Source organism: Delphinus delphis, chromosome 11 (genome assembly GCF_949987515.2).
Source record: "Delphinus delphis chromosome 11, mDelDel1.2, whole genome shotgun sequence".
Lineage (NCBI taxonomy): Eukaryota > Metazoa > Chordata > Mammalia > Artiodactyla > Delphinidae > Delphinus > Delphinus delphis.
The window spans coordinates 96293091-96313618 of NC_082693.1; the positions used below are offsets into that span (position 1 = coordinate 96293091).

The 20528-nt window shown below is 60.8% G+C and overlaps 1 protein-coding gene across 1 annotated transcript; it reads right to left on the reverse strand.

Moving 5' to 3' along the window:
- Window positions 1-1627: 1627 nt before the first annotated feature.
- Window positions 1628-18825, reverse strand: TTLL12 (tubulin tyrosine ligase like 12). The gene is made up of 14 exons (XM_060025797.1): window positions 18014-18825; window positions 13965-14137; window positions 11677-11875; window positions 10698-10857; window positions 10485-10618; window positions 9417-9493; window positions 8124-8240; window positions 7844-8038; window positions 7405-7516; window positions 6528-6679; window positions 6056-6137; window positions 4393-4461; window positions 3641-3779; window positions 1628-3187 (listed from the first exon to the last, which is right to left on the reverse strand). The coding sequence occupies exons 1-14, from the start codon at window positions 18695-18697 to the stop codon at window positions 3036-3038; spliced, it is 2445 nt and encodes an 814-aa protein (XP_059881780.1). The 5' UTR covers window positions 18698-18825; the 3' UTR covers window positions 1628-3035.
- Window positions 18826-20528: the final 1703 nt, after the last annotated feature.

Genomic DNA, 20528 nt, shown 5'->3' on the forward strand with positions numbered 1-20528 from the left:
GCGGCTCCCTCCCTCCCACCCTCCCTCTGTGTTGGTTTAATGGGAAAATCCACAGCACGCAGATCTGTCAGGTCCTTCTGGTCTGCGTCTCTCCTGCAGCTGCTTCATTCAACTGAGATCTCCTTAAATCCGTGTGTCTGAACCCTTCTCGGTCCGACTAGCCATAAAGGATGCGAGCAAGAGTTCACACAGCCCAAGAGGGCTCGGCTGGCCGGCGGTCAGCAGGGAAGCGACAGCAACTCTGTTTGCCGGGCATTTTGATGTTATGGTTCGGGCTCTGGACCCTGCAAGATGAAAGCCTGCCTCTCCTGTACCAAGAGATCCTATTCTGTGTCCATGAAAGTGCTGCCGTGTTTATTGGCCATAGGTCATCACTGGGGACGTTTTCTAAATTTCACCGTCAGCATCTCAAGCTTCACCTTTTGGATTTCTTCTGTGTCGCCCTGTCGAACTTTGGTACAATTATCACTGCTAGTGGGACTCTCCTGTCAAGCCCAAACGTCAGAGTCTGGCTTCTGATGAATTCTTAAGCCAGAGAAACTGACTCAGGTGAAGATGGGTACCAGAAAGTATCTAGAGGGATAAGAACCGTCTCCACAGCAACGAGTCTTCTGGGACCCTGGAAGCCCAGCTTGATGGTCTTCCTGGGGGTTGTCTGATTTTCACTGATCAGAGGTGTAAGGACCTCTGGAATCGGGGAAAAGCACATTTATAATTATGGAAAGCCTGGATCACGTGGCCCTCGGATCCGTGACTATGCTGATTCCACTGGGATTGCACTGGGCAACCAGGTCCCAAGTTCACTGGGAACCAGCAGGAGCATCATGGGAGGCATCTGATGAACAGCCTGGTGTGAGCACCTGTTCTGAGGGGCACGGGAAGGACCCTGGCCTGGGTGTCAGGGGCCCTCTGCTTTCGTTTTAACCTTCAAAACCACCAGGGGGAGCCACTGTGCCGGCTGACAGGGCCCACGGACCATCCCCCACTGCCCTGTGGGCAGAGTCTCCTATCATCCCCACCCCCAAGATGAGGAATCAGGCAGGAGGGAACTCCATCCCCGAGGCCCCCAGGTGTAAGCACGGAGCCCGGATTCAGGGCTCACAGGGGGACCGAGGCTCCTGGGTGTTGGTCATGATGCAGAGATGGGCCTCAGCTGCACATCTGTCCCTACCGCAACCCATTCTGAAATGGAACCAGTGCTAGGAAACCAAGCTTTGGGTCAGAACCATTGCCTGTTTATACCCTCAAATTCATGCTGAAATCCTAACCCCCAGTGTGATGGTTAGTTGGTGGGGCTTTTGGGAAGTGAGTGATTAGGTCATGAGGGTGGGGCCCCCATGTATGGGATTAATGCCTTTAAAAGAGGCCCCAGAAAGCTCCCTCGCTCCTCCCACCTCACGAGGACACAGTGAGAATACAGCTGATTATGAACCAGGGAGAGCGTCCCACCTCAGGCAGCAAATCTGCCACCCCTGCGACTTTAGGACATCCCAGCCTCTAGAACAGTGAGAAAGAGACCTCCGTTGTTTAAATCACCCAGTTTATGATATTTTGTTAAGAGCAGCCCAAACAAAGACAGGGACTTGGAGGCCTAAATACTATCCCATTTCTTCTGTTTCTCAAAGCATACGTCTTGATATTTTGGTTTTCTTTGACAATGAGCAAGGAAAACAACTGATATACCACACAGGGCTGTGGTTCCAGGGCCCCCAGAGAGGAAGGGAGGCAAGAGTAGAGAAGGCGTACTTTATTGCGGTACAAATCAAGTCCAGGAGGGGACAGGACGCAGCAGCTCTCCCACGGAGAAAACCAGAGATGAGGTGTCCTGCCCTCTGAACCTCTCCTTGGCCGGAGGAAAGGGTGTTTTCCAGAACACAGGCTGAACTTCTGGTTAGCAGAGACAGTGGACACACCCGAAAGACACGAAGCGGGAGGCGCAGTCGAGTCCAGTTTTGCTACAAGGATCGCTCTTGGCTTCAGAATGAAACAAGCACCTCCCAACACACGCATGCACGCACGCGCACACACACACGACACGCACGCACACACGTACACACACATGAAAGCTCTGCAGGCAGCTCCTCTGTGAAAGTCACACCTGCCGTCTGGTTAGCTGGGCTGGGTGCGCTGTGGCAACACAAACTACCCCGGAAACTGACTCAGAATTTCAGAAACAAAATTAAGGAAAGAACAAAAATTCTGTATTTTCTTCCCGTAAATGAAAAAGTTACAAAAACCCCACATTCTGACTCTAGCTGGTGGGAGACGGCGTTCTCCCTGGAAGCATCCTTCTCAGCCGCCCACTGCCTGGTGCTCTGCTGCCCACACCTGTCCCCGAGTCCCCTCATTGGAGCGTCCCAGCCACCCTCAGGCGAGGCTGGAAACACTGCAGTGCCCAGCGGGCAGGGAGGTGCTGGTGCCACATCTGGCCCTTTCCACGGGGCCAAATGGAAAGGCAACAGCAACCAAAGGCAGTGGCTGTCCTGCCCCGGAGCTTCAAGGGAGGTTGCTGGTGAAGGGGGAGAAGGTTGGGTCTGAGAAGCAGGCTCCTAGGGGGGACCTGGGGACGCCTGTCACAGGGCCTGGGGTGGAGCGTGGGAAGCAGCCAGGCTGGGCCTGTTAACCGCTGGGCTCCCATGGGCACTCCTAGGGAAGCTCGTTTCTGACAACACCGTGTCGTGTTCCCCAGACCCCTTTCACTAACGCCCTCTGGAAGCACAGCACCCCAGGAAGCGAACTCTCTGGAATAAAGCCCGTGGCTGCGCTGAGACCAATCACCAAACAGACACAGACGGCAGTTAAGGGGGGTGTGAGCAGGGGCCTAGCGCTCAGCCCTGGAGGCAGCACGGCTGGCCCTGCTCCTGACCGACGGGGGAGGGGTCCGGAGCCGCCAGGGTGTGAGGCTGGGGCCACGGCGGCTCACAGGGTGGGGGCAGGAGGAGTGGGGGCGGGGGGCGGGGGCACGGTGCAGAAGCAGCTCCGGGAACAGAGGCTGCGATCCGCCCACGAGCACCCACAGCAGGGCCCGCGGGCGCCTAGACGAGGCGGGTGACGGGGCAGCTGTCAGGCTCATCCAGGTACAAGGTGCTGAAGACGTCGTTGAAGAAGGTCGGGTGGCACCTGCAGGCCCGCTCACAGTCTGGGTTGAAGTTCACCTCTAGGAGCTGCGGCTGCATCACTTGCTTCCCTGATGCGCAAAAGCACGGGCACCTCACTCCCGGGAGGTGGGCTGGGGGGCCCGGCCTGAGGCCTGCTTGCCCAGGGGGAAGCCTGGAGCCACCTGCAGCCCCAGGAGCGACACGAGCCACCACATCCCGGGGACTCTGGAAGGAAGGTGCGCGGCCAGGGCTGCCGTTCCCCCTGCCCTTCACGTGGGGCCCCTCCCCTTGTGAGCTCTCTCCCGACACCACTGCCGCCCACTGCCTTCCCCGCTCGTGCTCTGCCCTGCAGGCCGTGGCGCCGAAAGGTGGGCCTCCTCTGACCCAGATCTCAGGCTAATTCGAGGCAAGTGCTGACCGTGGCGAGGGAGCAGCGACGCCCTCCCTCTGTCCCCGTGTGGGCTGGGTGGGGAGGGCTGAATGACCACCTTTGGGTAAGTGGGGAGGGCACTTTGGATTACGGGGCAGGGGAGCCCCCTCACCATCTGGACGGCCGTCCCACTTCAGCATGAGGTCAATGGCATACATGGCTCGGGATGAGGGGTAGTCGCAGAGGCCCAGCGGGGGCGGCCTGGCACACGCCACCTGGAACAGCTCCGTGAAGGCCTGGAAGATTTCAGCCTGGGGGCCGGGGGAGGCAGGGTCAGGGGCCCACACGGCTGACACTGGGTCCAGCCCTTCAGGGCAGCCTCTCCACATGGGGTTCACAGCCCCTTCCTGAGCCCCGGTCCCCAAACGGCCAAGTCACCTCCTCCGACATCCTTTGTGACTCCAGACCTGGCCACAGCCACCTGTGCCCTGCTCCCTCACTCCTGGCATCCACCTCCTGCAGAGCTGCCTGGGTCCCCCGCCCTGGAGCCCACGGCCCCTTCTGCACCAAGCCAGGCAGCGCAGATCCCGAAACGCTCCCTCCAGCAAGTGGCGGCCAGCTTGTGTCTCGAAGCACGTCCCTGTGTGCCCTCAGGTGTGCAATTCCTGGCACACACAGAGCCCTTTGCCGTCTGGCTGTCCCAAGCGTGTCCTGAATACCCCGCCAGGCCCCCTCCAAGGAACCCTCACAACACCCCACCCAGGCCAGAGGGGAGGAGGGGTCTCAGCCCACACCGTCTCCCTCACCAGCCCTGGTGGGAAGAGCAGGACCATCCAGAGAAGGCAAAGCCCCCACCCCCCCCACCCCGCGCCTGACGCTGGTCCACAAGGCAAGCCCCGCCCCTCCAGCTCTGCCAGGACTCACCTGGACGCTCTTCCACGGGAATTCTGGGTATTGCTTCTCAAACTCCGGGACGAACTCGTCGTAGTGCATCTGCAACAGACACAGGGCCCGTCGAGCTCTGCCCGGGGCCTCCTCTGGGCAGGGGCAGGGGAGGCCTGGCCTGCCCCACTTTCACGTGGAGCCCTGATACTCGCCGGGGCCCCAGGTTGGCGCCAGCAGCCTCTCCAGCTCCACCCCCGCAGGGCACAAATGGGAGGCAGGACACGGGGTCTGAGCTCTGGACACATTCACTCCTCGGAGTCTCAGTGTCTCCATCTGTAAAACGGGACGCTTCCCGCCCAGCAAACCCACTTGGCACGGCTGCCGTGAGGCTCCAGTGAGGCACTGAACGTTGGGAGGCCCGGGCCAACGTGTCACCACGTCCATCTCACAGTGGTCACTGGACGCAGAGCTCGGACCCAAGTCTGCAGGGCCCAGGCCTGAGCTCACTGCCCGGCCCCGGCTCAAAGTGCCTGAGGACAGCAGGGGCTTCTCAGGCCAAGATGTCACCCAAAACACACCTGAGCAAGCGGGCCGTCAGCTCAGGTTTCTCCCAGAGAGGACCAGGACGGGCTCCCTATGGAAGCCCAACGTTCTCGCCCTGCTGGACACGCATCCCCACACGCGGGGGCTTCAGAGGAAACGTGACCCTCGGGACGACACCTGCTATGTAGAGGAAAGGCACTCAGGTCCTCAGAGACAACCTCAGCAACATCCCGGGACCCCGGCAAGGGCTCGGGCTCCTAGGGACCAGCTGTCAACACAGCCCAGGACAAGAGGAGGAAGGACCAGCAGCAGCCCTGCTGGCCGTGCACGTGGCCTGGCCACTCGGACGACGCAGCGCTCCCTAGAGGACTTCTCAGACATGGCACAGTGAGAGCTCGGGGCAGGACATTTACTAACAAATCACCACGGAAACACAATCCCCACATTCAGGAGTGGCTGCTTCGAGGGAGGCGGGACCAGAGGCCACCTGCAGGCCTTGTGTGGAGCGGGGCGGGAGAGTGCCTGTGCCCTACTTCCGGTCTGCCCAGAACAGCCATAACCAACCTGCTGGTCCAAGAGGACCTCGTGGACCACACGTCGGGGGGCCTGTTTCTCCTTCCCTTCTGCCTCCACCCAGAGCCGGCCTCTGCCTCTACCCAGGCTGTGCCTCCCCTACCTGTCCCAGGTGCACCACTGGCCAGCTGGGGGATCACGCCCTCACCTCGAAAGGAGCTGTGCTGACGCCCTTTGCTTGCGGTGCCCAGAGAGCACGGGGAAGACAGAGGGCCCAGGGTCCAGACAGGGTCACAGGCCAGCAGAGCCGCCCGCCCTGGGGGCCATGGGATGCGAACCTGTGCGCCTCCCCACCCCTACCAGCATCCTCATGCTCAGCGGGTGCTGAACAGAAGGTGGCCTGCGCCTCCCGGCTGAGACCCTGCTCTGCTCAGACTTGCCAGGGGACCGGGAAGCCTCAGGGGCCCCCTCAAGCCAAGCAAGTGCCCCTCAGAGCTGCGGAGGCAGCTGTGGGAGGGGACGCAGGTACAAGAAGGCAGCTCCCCTGACCGTTACGCAAGCTGCCGGAAGACAAGCTGACGGGTGTCAGGTCCCGTCTGGGCCAGCCTCCACGGGAACCCCTCCCCAGGCCGCGCCAGGCCCCTACCTGCTTCAGCACCAATTCCGGGTCGTAGTTCATGACAGTGAAATGCTTCTCGTAGTCGTCCAGGTCGTTGAGTGCGAAGGGCCTGCAGGACAAGCGGACAGACGCTCAAGTGGGCATCCCGGGCAGATGCTCAGAGCCCCCTGGCCGGGCGCCGGTTCCCCCAAGAGTGGGGCCCTACACTGCCCCCGCCCCCCCCCGGCCAAGGGTTAACCACGAAGATCCCCACTAGGCCAGTAAACGTCGTCGTGGTCTGAGGGAGCAGGTGCCTGTTCCACAAGGTGGTGGTGACACACACAGGGTGAGAATTACTGCCATTTAACAGAAACGGGCTCAGCGGGGTCCCTGCTGGGTGCTTGGTGGTAAAGGAGCAGGCGTTCTCATCGTTCTCAACGCCTGTGCAGGCGTTCTCATCCCGAGTAAAAGAGGGGCCCTGTCGCCCAGCCCCCAGCCCCAGCCCAGTCTCCCCAGTTACCGGTTGGAGAACCGCAGCCAGAACACGTCATAGACGAACAACGTCAGGGGCTTCACCGACCGCAGGAGCACGATGTAGCGGATGTCGAACTTGACCCTCCCCACATCTTCTCGGAGGAACAAGACGGGACTTTCAATGTATTTGGACACAACCTGAGGACACAGATGCAGGCTCACAGGTGGCCTGTTACACCTGGGCCAGGACAGAGCACCCCGACCTCCCCAGCTGTGGCTCCCACTCGTGGGACCTCCAAGTGCTGTCACCGCATCTGGAGGAACACTCACTCCTGAGCCCACCTCCCGTCCCGGTGCCACGAAGGGACCTGCTCCCTGCACTCCGTGTCTTCCTGTCTTTTCAAACCTGTGTCTTAGCTGCAATGAGTTCTTTATCTTCATCTTTAATTGAAAAAAAAGATGCCACCAGTTTTTAGCTTTGAAAACTGGATTCAGATTCTCAGCCATAAATCCACTGACTCCCCATCCCACCACTGGAAGACTGCACAAGGGTCATCGCAGTGGCATTTTCTCTCGGGCCTCTGTCCAGGTGCAGAATCTTGTGCCCTTCAATTCTCCCACTGATGGGCCCCATGCCACTACAGCGCTTTCGTCCAGGACCCCGTGGGGCTCCCTGGCCTGGCCACCTCCCTCCTGCCGCGTGGTCCTGTGAGGCGCGGTGCGCGCGGGGATGCAGGTCAGACACACCCAGGGAGGCTCCTTCCTCTCACCCGACTGTCACACAGCCCCTTCTCCCCACTGGCAAGGGCAGGGGAAGGAGTGGGGGTGGTGAGACTCCTGTGAGCTGAAGAACGCTGACGCCGGGACCTACCCACAGAGGTCCTCGCAGAGCCCCCCTCCCGGCGCCCCAGGGGCCCGCCCACCTTGGGGGAGCTCTCGCGGTGCCGGATGATGCTGTGCAGGTTCTTGGTGATGTGGGTGTCCAGGCTGCGGGCCAGGTTCCAGGGCTTGCAGATCCAGTGGTTGTCCTCGCCCCTGGGAGCAGAGGGGATGACCAGGCTGTGCCCTGGGCCCACCCTCCTGGGCACTGTGTCCCCAGTACTGTGGCAGCAGAGCAGGGGCTGAGGGAGGGGTCCCAGAGGAGACCTTAGGGGCCGGGCCTCGGGAGTGAGGAGCCGCCCTCCGGGAGGAAGGGCCTCCGAGCAGCAGTGCACCCAGAGCCTGCAGCTCCCGGAACCGTGGCCGCCGCATGGCAGGCGCTCAGCCAGGGGGCGGGCCAGGCAGGGTGGCGGGGACCACGGGAGCCTGATGGGCGTAGGGTCTCGGCCGCCGCGGCTCCGCGGGGCGGGCAGGGGTCCTCACCGCCTCTCCCGCTGCTGGAAGTAGCTGACGAACTGGGGCAGCTCGGTGCGCAGGTTGAAGGTGCGGGGCAGCCAGGCCGGGCCCTCGGGACCACCGGCCCGGCGCGCGACGGAGGCCAGGCAGTCCTTCACCGTCAGCAGGTTCTCGCAGGGGAACTGGTTCAGCAGCACGCTGGGCCTCTCCCGGCTCAGCCTTCTGCGGGGCCCAGGCAGGCGCCACCGGTCAGCGGGGGCGGGGCCCCCGGGGGCGGCGGCGGGGACCGGGCTGGGAGGCACCTCACCTGTAGTCCTTTAAGTGCGAGAAGTGGTAGAGGATGTGGGCGTCCGCCTCGCTCTGGGTGAAGGTGAAGCGCGGGTGGCTGAGGTGGCCGAGCACCTGCTGGACGTCCGTGTAGACCCTGGGGGGGGCGGGGCGGGCGGAGGTCGGCGGCCGGGCTCCGCCCCACGGCCTCCGCTGGGCGCTCGTCTGCCCAGCGACGGGGCCACTCGGACCCTGGCGACCCCGGGACCCCCACCTGTGAGACGGCACCACAGGGCCACCTCACACTCCCCCCGAGGACGAACCAGGAGAACCCGAGCGTTTCGTCAGGCAGGGGCTCCCTCCTCCCACGTGGAGGCGCCCCGGGGGCCTGCAGGTGAGCGTGTGGCCGAGACACGCGCCTCCGCCTCCGATAAGGCCTCATTCCACACCGGCCCGGGGGAAGGAGAGGACAGGGCCTGGGAGCCTGTCTGCCGGGGGTGGTGGATGCGGCCACGCTGTGGAGTTTCAAGGCGGGAGGGAGGCCTGGCCCTGGACGGCGATCCAGGGAGGAAGAGACGCGAGGGGCTGGCTGCTCGGGCGGGGCCGTGGAGCACAGCTGTGGGGAGGGGGCGAGGCTAAGGGGGCCTCCGTGCAGCCTCCGACCTGAGGGGGTGGAGGGATGCTAGGCGGTGAACTCAGGTAAGGGGAGGAGGGCCAGGCTGCGGGCCAGTGGGAGGAGACCCCAGAACCTGGGGGAAGGGGTCAGTGGAGCATGGTGTCCGTTCCAGCTGGAGCAGGTGTGGGCAGCCAGAGGGAGGGCCTCCCCCTGGAAACAGAGGCCAACCTGCCCCTGGCTGACCCAGGACCCGCCGCCGAGCCAGCTGGACGCCTGGTGGGCGTCACCCAGGACCTCCACTTCCTCACCCATAAAAAGGGAGCATCTGCTTCCACCCCGGGTCCAGCCTGGGCTTGCTGGCCTGCCCGGCCTTACGTTAAGCTGCCAGCCCACACCTGCAGACACCTGGGCGCGGCCCCCCTGGCAATCTGGGTGGCTCTCCTGGGTGCCCAGCACCGTCACTGTCGGCACCGGCTCTCTGCTTCCAGAGGCCGCGCGCACCCCAGCTCACCCTCACTTCTCGGGCGCTCTCTCTGTGAGCCTGAGACCCCGCCCGTGGCGTTTCCGTCACTGCTGTGCTGCCAGGGGGCAGAGGACTTACTGAGGCCGCCCTGTACCGAGCACTGTTCCAGGAGTTGTGGGGACTGTGAGGCGTGTATGAGGAAAGGGACCGAGGCAAAGGCTCAGCACAGGCTGGGGGCAGGGTGGGCTACGCACTTGAAGACGTGGTCGCAGGGATACACCGCCGGCTTGATGGCCAGTGGCAGCTTCTCCTTGTTTTCCTCCAAAATGGCCTAGAAGGAAAACACTGGAGGTAGAAACAGACCTTCAAAGAAAGGAGCACATGCCTCCCCATCCCGTACATCAGGGTTTTGGGATCCCAGGGGGCACACCTGGACCTCAGGTAGAGCCCTTCGCAGGCACCGCAGCGCCCAGAGCCCTCTGACCACCCCCATCCCAGGACTCCGGGGCTCAAGGCCCCTCAGGTGCCGGACAGCCTGTTCTGTGTCAAAAGAGCAACGTACACATTGCTCTACATCTGCTCATTGCTCTAAATGCTTCCTCCAAGTCACAAGCAGCCCAGAAGGCGCCCAGCCTGTCCTGGGAGGGGGCTACCTGGTCCTCGGGGAGCCCCCAAACGCTGCTCTGAGCTTAAGCGGTGTGATGGTTTAAACCATGCCCATAGGGACTTCCCAGGTGGTCCCCGGTGAAGACTCCGCGCTCCTAGTGCAGGGGGCCTGGGTTCGATCCCTGGTCAGGGAACTAGATCCCACATGCTGCAAACAAGAGCCCGCATGCTGCAACTAAAGATCCCACAAGTGGCAACAAAGATCCCATGTGCTGCAACTAACGCCCGGCGCAGCCAAATAAAATAAAATAAAACGTGTCCATAAACTCCTCTACATTCCTTTTGAAAGGCAGAGTTCATTCGTCTCCCCTTGAGCGTGGGCTGGGCTGAATGAGTTGTTCATAACAAATAGAAAGAAGTGGAACAACAGTCCCCCAGCCCCAGCCCCTGAAAACAGGGAACAGCAGCCCTGACCTCCAGTCCCCCAGCTCTACTCAACCCTCGGGAAGGACGGTTCCCAGCATCGGGACCCCGGGGTCTGGGCCCCAGGCAGCTCACGTCTGCTCCCTGGGCTCTGAGCCCCTTGTCTCTCAGACACCCCCAGACTCTCCTCTCCCCCCCACGGCAGCTGGTGCTCAGCAACATGTGGTGACCGGGTGAAGAAAGGTCCAGGAGCCACCAGGCAAACGGGCCCGGGGTCGGGCTGGAGGCCACACCTGGTAGTGCTCGTCGGCTGGCTCGGGCGTGGAGGAGCTGAGGTCCAGCAGGTCGGCGGGCGCCCAGGGCAGCAGCATGCACCTCCGGATCAGAGGGTCGGCCTCTCCGTAGGCAAAGTCCCGGGTCACCTCCTCTGCACCAGGACACGCGGGCAGTCAGGGAGTGGCAGAAAAGCACCGGCCCTTCCTTGGGGTGGGCGGGCTTTGACTTACCGCCCGTGTCCAGGTCCCTCAGGGGCCACAGCAGCGTGTAGGCCACCTGCTGGGGCATGTAGAAGAAGGGCGCGGTGGCGAAGCTGGGCACGTCCGCGTGCTGGATGCGCGAGCCGAACTCGTCCATGATGTACCACACTGGCACCTTCTCCTCGGCCGTCTGCGGGCAGAGCACACGCCACCCTCGCCCACTGCTCCGCCTCCCCGCCCCATCCCCGACCCAAACACCTACCACTGGCCCGTCTATGCCCACCTCTCAGAGCCTGGAGCACCTACCACACACGCCTCCAGTCCCTTGAACCTGTGGCCTCCGGGCCGGCGGCCCTGCCCTGGCAGACAAGGACAACAGGCCAGCGGGCTGCGGTGTGATCACGTGTGTGGCAAAGGTGTGCGGAAAGAGGGCACTTAGCCTAGTAGCTACATGGATGGTCTGGTTCTGTGTGCAGGCGGAGGAGGGGGGAGACTTCTGAGTTCAGGGAAGGCTTCCTGGAGGAGGCAACAGCTAAGCTGAGATCGGGAGAAGCAACTTTTGCCTTTTCCCGGACTGAAGGTGGTGAGGGGCTGGAACGTAAGGGTGGGCCTGGGGAGGCCGGGGAGCGGGGGTGGTGATGTAAGCCCAAGGATATGCTGAAGGGACTCAGCTCTACTCCCGAAAGCAGCAGGGTATCACTAAGGGCTTTTAGGAGGGTGACGGAACCAGAAGAGGCCAGGAGAGAGGCAGTCAGGTCACTGGGGTCCGGGAGAGGCTTGTGTACCGTGAGCCCAAAGGTCGCATGGACACCTGGGTCCCCGGCACCGGCTGGCCCGAGGCAAAGAGTAACAGGTGCGTGACAGAGCCACGGGGAACCAGGGTAGTTTCCACTGGCCACAGAAGATGGGTCTATTCGCTTGCGGGGTAAGAGGACGCCTCCCGCTAGCCCTGACGGCACAGGGCAGCGAAGGCCTGTCTGCCTCCCCTGGGGCCCGGCTGCCCGCTCACCCCGTGGGCCAGCTGGTAGGTCTGGTTGAACTTCCACATCTCCTCCAGCACCAGGTCCACGGCCTCGGTGCTGGGCAGCTCGCCGTGGAACTCGATGCCCATCAGGTTGGCCATACGGTGCAGCAGCCCGGGCACCTGCTGCAGCTGCTGGCGGGCGTGCGCAACGCGGCACGTCCAGGCGTGGTCGATAAGGAAGATGCTGCGGGCACAGGTTACAGGTGAGCGCCAGGCTACCACGCAGGCAGGGCAAGAAGGGAGGGTGGAAAGAGGGCCAGCAGGCGGGATCCGCCTGAGGAAGAGGCCGGGCTGAGGCCTGGACGCCGCACCAGGCCTGGGTGGGGGTCCTGGCTCTGCCGACCACCCGCTATGCGGGCCTGGGACAGTTCCTCTCCCTTTTCCAGTTTCTAAAACAGGGCAACACGGTCCCTACCCGCTATCACCGGGCTGACGTGAGCATCAAATGAGACAAAACAGCATGCTGACCGTACACTGAATCCTCATGTATTCAGTGATCACTACGGCGATCACCGCGACAGTTAACTGTCCTCAACTGGATTTTGAACTGCTGGAGGGCAGGCCCACGCCCCCTAACCTTGCTACCTGCAGGCAGACACGCAAAGGAGCCCCACTCAGAGCTCACTCGCGCTTGCCCGGGACTTCTGGGCAATTCTTGGGAAGCGCCAGGGATTTCTGCGGGAGAGGCTTCAAGTCCCCCCGTGTACGGACACCTGCAGTCCACACAGTCTGGTCTCTCTGCAGGGGCCCGGTGGGCCAGCTGCACGGCTCTCACACCAGCGTGGTGGAGCGTAGGGTGTCCCCACTGCAGGCCCAAGGACATGACTGCCCCCAGCCCACAGGCCAGGCTGCCCGGACACCATCCAAGCCCTGCTGGACTCGGAGGCTCTGAGCGCACGGGGTTCTGCCTGCTGGGGAAGCAGCCCTGGCCCGGCGCCCTGCTAACAGGGAGGCACAGCCACCGCTCTGGTTCTTAGGTTAGGGGTCAAGCTCAGCAGTAGCTATTACTGCACTTACGTTATTTTTTGTTCGCATATCCTGAAACAAATGATTTATTCCCGTCCTCGTGCGTAGAGTTTATGACCGTGTGAGACACAGCCAGGCCTTCAAAGTGGAGCGTCTGGGGGTGACCTGGGCAGACGCACACAATGGCTGCTGGACAGGGTGGCGGCGGGGGAGGATGGAGGCTGGGGCCTGGCCGTTGGGGCGGGGTGGGGCGGACTCACAGAGGTCTGGAGGGAAGAAAGGCCCAGGAGCAGGAAGGACGCCGGCCCCATCCCTCCCCAAACCTGCCTGGCGGTGTGCGTGGAGGGGGCAGAGGCCGGGAGCTGCTCGAGGTGGCCGCTGGGCCCGAGCCCCATGGCTGGCACAGGCGGCAGCAGAGCAGGCGCCCGCGCGGGTCCGCTGTACTGAACTTAACGAGAAAGGGGAGCCTGCAAGTTTCTGAGTCGGAGGGCACGGGGGTGGAGGAGCTTGGCTGCTGTCATGACCCGTGGGGGCCCTCCCACCCCACCAGGGGCTGGTGAAGGAGCCAGACTTCCCGGAGGAGCTACGGTCACAGGGGCCCGGAAACCCCCAGAGGCCAGCAAGTCTCTCCCTCAGGGTTCCGGCGACGTCGGGCCGAGGGGCCTGTGGGCCTCTCCTGGCGGAGGGCAGCCCCTCTTGGCCCCTGGGAGGCAGGAAGCCTGGGGGCCAGGATCGGCTCTGGCCTTTCTACCCTGTGGCCTCGTGCCAGGCCCAGGCCCACTCCCAGCCTCGGCGCCCTCACGCGAGGAACCAGTCAGGCCACACTCCTCACAAGCCGGGGTGCAAAGCGCAGGGCTCCGCCCAGAGACAGATTCAGCAGGACCGGGGCGAGGCCCAGGCGCCCTGGAAAAGCCCGGGCTCACGAGTCCAGGCTGCCCTGGGGTCGACACCCACGATCTTAACTAGCTGTGTGACCCTAGGCAAGTCCTTCCCCATTGTTTCCTCATCGGCAAAACGGGAACTTGTCACACCTCCATGGAGGGACCGCTGGGACAGTTAAGAGGCGTGTGGGGGGGACGCTGTTCTCAGGACAGCATGAAACACGACTAACGCAGGAGCGTCGCCAGTGTCGGGGCTGACAGGACCTTGTCTCAGGGCTAAGGGGCCAGCGCCTGGCACCCAGGAGCACGTGTGCTCGCGACGACAGCTCCTCCCTAGCGGCCACGGCCTTGGTGACACCTTTGTAAAAGGGAGCCCGGCCCTGACGGCCACGGTGCGGGTGAAAGGCATCAGCCTACGGCTCCTACCTGTTGGGGTCAGCCGCCTGGAGCCCATTCTCGTTGGTCACGATGACCTTGTAGCAGAGCTGGCCGCCTGGGTTGGGCTTCTTCCGTGCTTCCTGGGCCGCCTCGTCCTCACTCTCATCCTCCTCCACTTCCTGCACTTGCATTATCCCGAACATCTCCCCAGCGTCGAAAACCTGGGGGCCACAGGAGGGGGTGTTGGCAGGAGACCCCATTCCTGACCCGTTCCTTCCGCCACACCCCGGCCTCGAGGACAAACTGAACCCCTAGGAGAAGTAGGACCTCTTTACTGCCCAGCTACCCATTTTATAGGTGGGGAGATGGGTTCCTAATCAGTGAGAATGAGGCCCTAACCTCCCCCACTATCGCTGGCGCTATCGTCCAAGGCCCCTCAGCCCGGGGGACCCAAGCTTGGAGGCGGGACTGCATGCATGTGTCCCATGATATCTAGTCTGGCCTCTTGCATTATAGGGAAAATGCGGCTCAAAGGGCAGAGCGGGTGGCTCCGGTCACGCTGGAAATGACTGGAAGAGTGAGGATCCTGGTGGCTAGGGACTGCACCCCAACTTTGTTCTCACCAGCACCACCAACACCAGGGCAGCGGAGGTGACCCAGAAGGAAACAGGGGCCCAAGAGCCTCCTGACGCCACCACGCCAGCCCAGGTCTGCACAAACCATGGCCTGGGTCTAGTGTCCTGAGGTCCTGGGCCAGGATGGGACAGAAGGTAAGGGCCTTGGTCCTTGAGTTTCCCTGGCAAAGGGCAACGCCAACCACACGCAGCTGGTGAAGGGGACAAGCCAGTCGGTCCCCATACAGCCACTCATGTACCTGGTGTCTGCCACAAGTCGGCAAGGGGCCTTAGGGCAGATTCTGCAGCCAGGCTATGTGACCTTGAACAAGACACTGAACTACTCCGTGCCTCAGTTTCCCCATCCATACAATGGGAATACGAGAACCTACCTGAGGGGCTTGTTGGGAGGATTAAATGATTAACACACATGAAGAGCTTAGAAGAAGCTAAGCTTGGCAAACCCTCTGTAAGCACTTGCTACCACCACGACACTTTTGAGACTAGTCTCTCACCTGGGAAGGGGGCATCAGCCACCTTCCAGCAGAGCTGAGAGTGATACGTCAACCAAACAGTACACAGAGAGTCCGTGGCATAGAGCAGGGACTCAGCGAAGGCCAGCTGCCCCTAAAACCTTTCTCATGACTCTACTAAAGACAGAAGAGAAACTCATCCCAGTAGTTGGAAATCAGCCATCTGTTCAGGCACCAGCGCTTGGATGTGCTGGGCAGGACGGGCACTTGGGGGTGTGAGGATGAATCACTCATGACCTTGCCCTGAGGGGCAGAGGGGCCATCTGAGAGGACCAGGTAAGCGGTGCGGGGGCCTGGAGGGCCGGATAAGACTTTACGGGAAGCCGTCCCCTGGGGTGAGCGGTGAAGGAAGGGGAAGATTTAAACGTGTGGCCATGCCGTGGTGGTGCAAGGACTCCAGGCAGAGAAGCTGGGGCGGGAAGGGCTGTGGAGCCGACCAGGTCCATCCGCAGGGGAGCTCGGGCACTTTTTGGGATGGCGCCTTTAACCCCCCCACCAGCCCACGATCCCAGGGTGAAACCACTACCCTCCCTCCAGTTTGGAGATGAGAAGAGAGCAGCTCAGAGGCTGGGACTCACACCTTGGGCTTCCACCCAGAACCCCGTATCCCAGCCCTCTACCCCCAAACCTGACAGGAGGGAGGGGACAGTACAGGGCGTGGCTTCTCCCAGCTGTGAAACGGGGGTGACCACCATCCCCTCACAGAGGGACTGGAGGAGGCCCTAACGAGGTAAGGAAGGGGAATGGTTTTGCAGCTGGGAAGTTCCTGCAGACAGAAAAGAGCTGAAATTTACTGTAAAACACTCCCCATCCTTTCCAAGGCACCGGGTCCCCGGCTCGCGGGGGGCTGGGGGGCCCCATTCCTGGGTCAGCAGGTGCCTGTGGCCCTCCCCCACACCTGGGCGCACAGCAGGCTCGGCAGAACAATGGCTGCAGGTCTGGGTCTGGCCGTGGTGACTCACAGCTCTGCCCATAACCCGTAAGGGCAAGGGAGGGTCACGGAAAAGTACTGGCTGTCCCTCCGCAGAGCGACAGTGGCCAGGCGGCCTGCAGATCTTGCTGCCAGGATGGAGGGGACATTACACTCTGGTGACTATGAGCTGGGCATGCCTCTCCACCCAGTCCCCCACCAAGACTGTGGAAGTCAGAGCCATGTTTCCTGGTCTTCACTTTCCAGGGGGAGACACGGACTCAGACGGGCAAGTGACTTGCCCAGGTGAGTTCACTGCCCGCAGAGGCTGGCAGGGCCGGAGCCAGGGTGTTTCCACCTCGTGCTCCTTTCACCCAGTACACGAGGACCTTTTTATCCTAACAAACCGCTGGGGTCCCCTCCTGCCCAGCACAGGCCTGGGACTAGGGTAAGTGCTCAGGAAATGCTGGCGAATTGAGAGCAAGTCATAAGGGGGAAGGGAATTCACTGCTACAAAAAGTAGGTACCAATAACACTGCACCTTTTTTTACAGCAACTACTTGTGTTTTGGGCAGGAAGGTACCTGGTCCAACCCTGATTTTAGAGGCAGAGAGACTGGCTGAAAGGGTGCAGTTTGTCCAGCAGCCTTTTCCTGGCTCCAGGGTCCCACCTCGCCACCTGCACTGCTCAGTCTGTCTCGGCCCAGGAGGCAGCCCCTGCAGGAGTCTGGTTCCAGCTCAGAAGGCCCCAACAGAGCGCCCGTGAACGTGCTCTGGCTTCAACACGTGGGCAAACCACCAAAACCCAAGGCCCACCCCTCAGCCAGGACCCTGCGGAGGCCCTCTGGAGACACAGGCTAGAGCACAGGCCAGCAGAAAAGAGCCGACCCCACAAAAAGGGAGACCCTTGAAGCATGGGAGCTCTTTTCACTTTTTTTTTTTTTTTTTTTTTTTGCGGTACGCGGGCCTATGGCTCACGGGCCCAGCCGCTCTGCAGCATGTGGGATCTTCCCGGACCGGGGCACGAACCCGTGTCCCCTGTATAGGCAGGCGGACTCTCAACCACTGCGCCACCAGGGAAGCCCTCTTTTCACTTTTGTTTAGATTCTGTCTCCACCGCCCACAGCCTGTCTTCGTTGATATGCAAAATAAAGGTGACCCGGGGCTCAAATCAAATGAAGAACAACGAAAGAACTCTGTGACCTAAACAGTTAAAGCCACACAAACTCACTGGACGTCTGTTTTCCCTGAGGCAGGCAGTGGCTGAACGCAAGCTTCTAGTTCTGAAGTCTGGCAGACCTTGGGAGTGTCACTTCCTCTTCCTGAGCCTCAGTTTTCTGCGCTGTATAAAGTGTGGGTGATGAATCTTACCACCCCCCGCCCCAGGACTGCTCTGGGCTCGGATGTGTGGAGGACGCAGCACAGGGCCTGGCACACAACGGGAGCCAAAGTTCATTTCAGTTCCAGTTCTCGCCGCGGCCCTGGCCCAGCCCCAGATGCTGGCAGGACCAGGGACACAGGTACAGGCTCTGGCCGCCACTCCTAGGCCACAAACCGCCATGGAGTTCAAGTCTAAGTCGGTCGTTAAGGCATTCGTGGCTCTTCATCCTCAAACCACCGGCCGTTTCCCCTGCATCATCCGTTAACGCCGCCCCCCAACTCTCCGCTGCGCGTCTCACCGAAGCCCGCCCCGCCCCGGAACGCGCTCGCTCTCCTTCTCCCAGCCACCAACTCCCCCAGGCGCCCTCCCAACCTCCTCCGCACGCGTCCTCCAGGAGGCCCTCGGCCGCCCCACCCCAGCAGCTCTCGGCCGAGAGCCGGCCCGCAGACCACACCCTTCCTGGTAGAAGGGTCCAGAGCGACCCACCCCCGACGCTCCCCGGGCTCGCGCTGACCAGGACTGGAGGATGCGCGCCTCGAGGACCCGCATCCCAGCTTCACTGGCACCTCTCAAAGGGATCCCGGGGCGCTCCGGGCGCGCCCTGCACCCCGGTTCTCCCCGGCCGGCGCGTCGCCCTCCTCGCGTCACCCCAGCCCGCACCTCGTGCTCCAGCTTGTGCAGGAGGCGGCCCCAGTACCGCTCGGGGACCCCCGACGCGCGGAGCGCCGGGCCGTGCAGCGCCGCGAACTTGGCCCGGGCCCGCGCGTCCTCCTCCGGGTCCGGGCCCAGCTCCGGGTCCGGCTCCAAGCTCGGCGCCGACTGCGGCGTCAGGACCCGGCTGCCACGCTCCAGCCTCGCGTCGGCCTGCATGTCGCCTCCACCAGCGCCAGCGCCAAGTCCAGTGCCGCCGCAGCCCGCAGGCCCGGCCCTCTCGACTCCGCCCGCCCGCCCGCCAGCCCGCCCCGCCCTCCTCTGGGCTCCCCGCCCACCACCTCCCGCAAGCCCGCCCACACTCCTGGCCTCCAGGCTCGCCGAAGGCAGCCGGGGCGCAAAGCTGAGGCGCTGGACCCGGGGAACCCAAAGGCCGGGCCTTCCGAAGGGTATGCGCGCGCCACTGCGCGTGCGTGAGCGCGCGGGGGTGGTGCGTTTGTGGCCTGGGGCGGCCGGCGTGTGCGCACGCGCGCCTGGTCGGGGCGGTGTTTTCTCTTTCAGCCCGTGGCTACCCCGGGGGATGCCGGGAGTGAGACCTTCCAGACTCCACGCGGTCGGAACCGGAAGGGATTCCAGGGAGTGCCCAGAAGGGGAAACCGAGGCCCAGAGACACTGGTGTCCCGCACCGACCATCGGTGTCCCGCACCGACCACACCGACATCTTCCCAAGCGCAGAGTGAAGTTACAGAATTTCAAAAATCATTCTTTGATCGTCCTAGTTGTTCCAAGTTCTGTTGCTTCCATAGGGGTGCGTTTCGTTATTTTCCCATTTGCAACTTCTCAGTAATTGTAATTTGCTGGAAAGCTCAAAGACTAAAGGGTTTTTTTTGTGCTTCAGTTACTGAATATTTTGATTAAAACTTATTTATTTATTTATTTATGGCTGCATTGGGTCTTCGTTGCTGCACAAGGACTTTCTCTAGTTGTGGTGAGCTGGGGTTACTCTTCGTTGTGGTGCACAGGCTCTAGGCACGTGGGCGTCAGTAGTTGTGGCACACAGGCTCCGTAGTTGTGGCTCGCGGGCTCTAGAGCACAGGCTCAGTAGTTGTGGCGCATGGGCTTAGTTGCTCCATGGCATGTGGGAGCTTCCCGGACCAGGGCTCAAACCCGTGTCACCCTGAATTGGCAGGCGGATTCTTAACCACTGCGCCACCAGGGAGGTCCTTGATTAAACCTTTTAAGCTGAATTTGAACAAAATGCACCAATGTAGAGGACTCGTTCAGTGTGACTAGGACACTTAAGTTGTTATGCAAAAGCTCAAACTTCCAAACTCCAGTTGATGATGATGAAATAAAATTCATATTTTATGGCGAGATAAGAAAAACATAAAACTTATCTGCTTGTTTGGTCCTCCTCCCTGCTCCCCTCCCCTGCTTTTTAATTTATTTTTAAATTGTTTTACTTTTTTTTTGCCCACGCCGCATGGCATGTGGGGTCTTAGTTCCCTGACCAGGGACTGATCCCCCACCTGCTGGATTGGAAGCACGGGGTCTTAACCACTGGACCGGTCAGGGAAGTCCCTCTCCCTGCCCTTTAGTGTATATTGTGCATCCACATTTACCCGACCTCCTTGGGAGATAACCTTCTTTCTTAATCTCATCAAGGATCATTACTCCTTAGGAGATGACCTTCCTTTTTAATCTTAGAAGAGGCAGCCGTGACCCATGACCTACTACTTGTTTTGTACCCGTAGATCTGGATTGTGTAAACTGTCATTTAACATATAGCCCTCTGTCTCAAAAACTTATATCCCTGTGCTTTGACCTCTAACAGGCAGGACAGTCCTTAGAGCTCTCTGAAAGACTTCCCAGGTAATAATCCTCAATTTGGCTCAAATAAAATTTTCCATTTCTTTCTTAGATCGACTGATTAATTTTTTTCATTGACATGGTGAAGAAACATGTTACAGGGAAAAACATGTTACTACCATGCTGAAGTGCTTTTTTTCCATTTAATGTCAGCTTTGTCACGAAAATTTTGCCGTTCAGTTACTCTGTGAAAAAATATTTGTAAATTTTTGACAACTATGATTTCTAATTCAGTTTTACAGCTTGTTTGGAGGTAATTCTTCACCACATCCAATTCCAGGTGTATTTCTGCTTCATGGGGTTCTTTTTTTTTTTTAATGGCCGTGCAGCTCGGCACTCGGGATCTTAGTTCCCCGACCAGGGATTGAACCCAGGCCCTCAGCAGTGAAAGCACAGAGTCCTAACCACTGGACCGCCAGGGAATTCCTGAGGGGTTCTTAATTTAGTAAGAATGTTAGTCCCCCTATGCTGTGCCTGTTGAACGTTATGTGAGTATTGTCACCGCAAGAAAAAAATGTCTTTGGTGTTCAACTTATATTAGCTGAGTAGCATTCACAATGATGTTAGTTTTGCACTTTGGAGAGAATGAACTTCCAAAAGCTTAATTTTGATTCCATGAATCGGAGGCAAGAAATGGCAGCATCTAATGACTCTG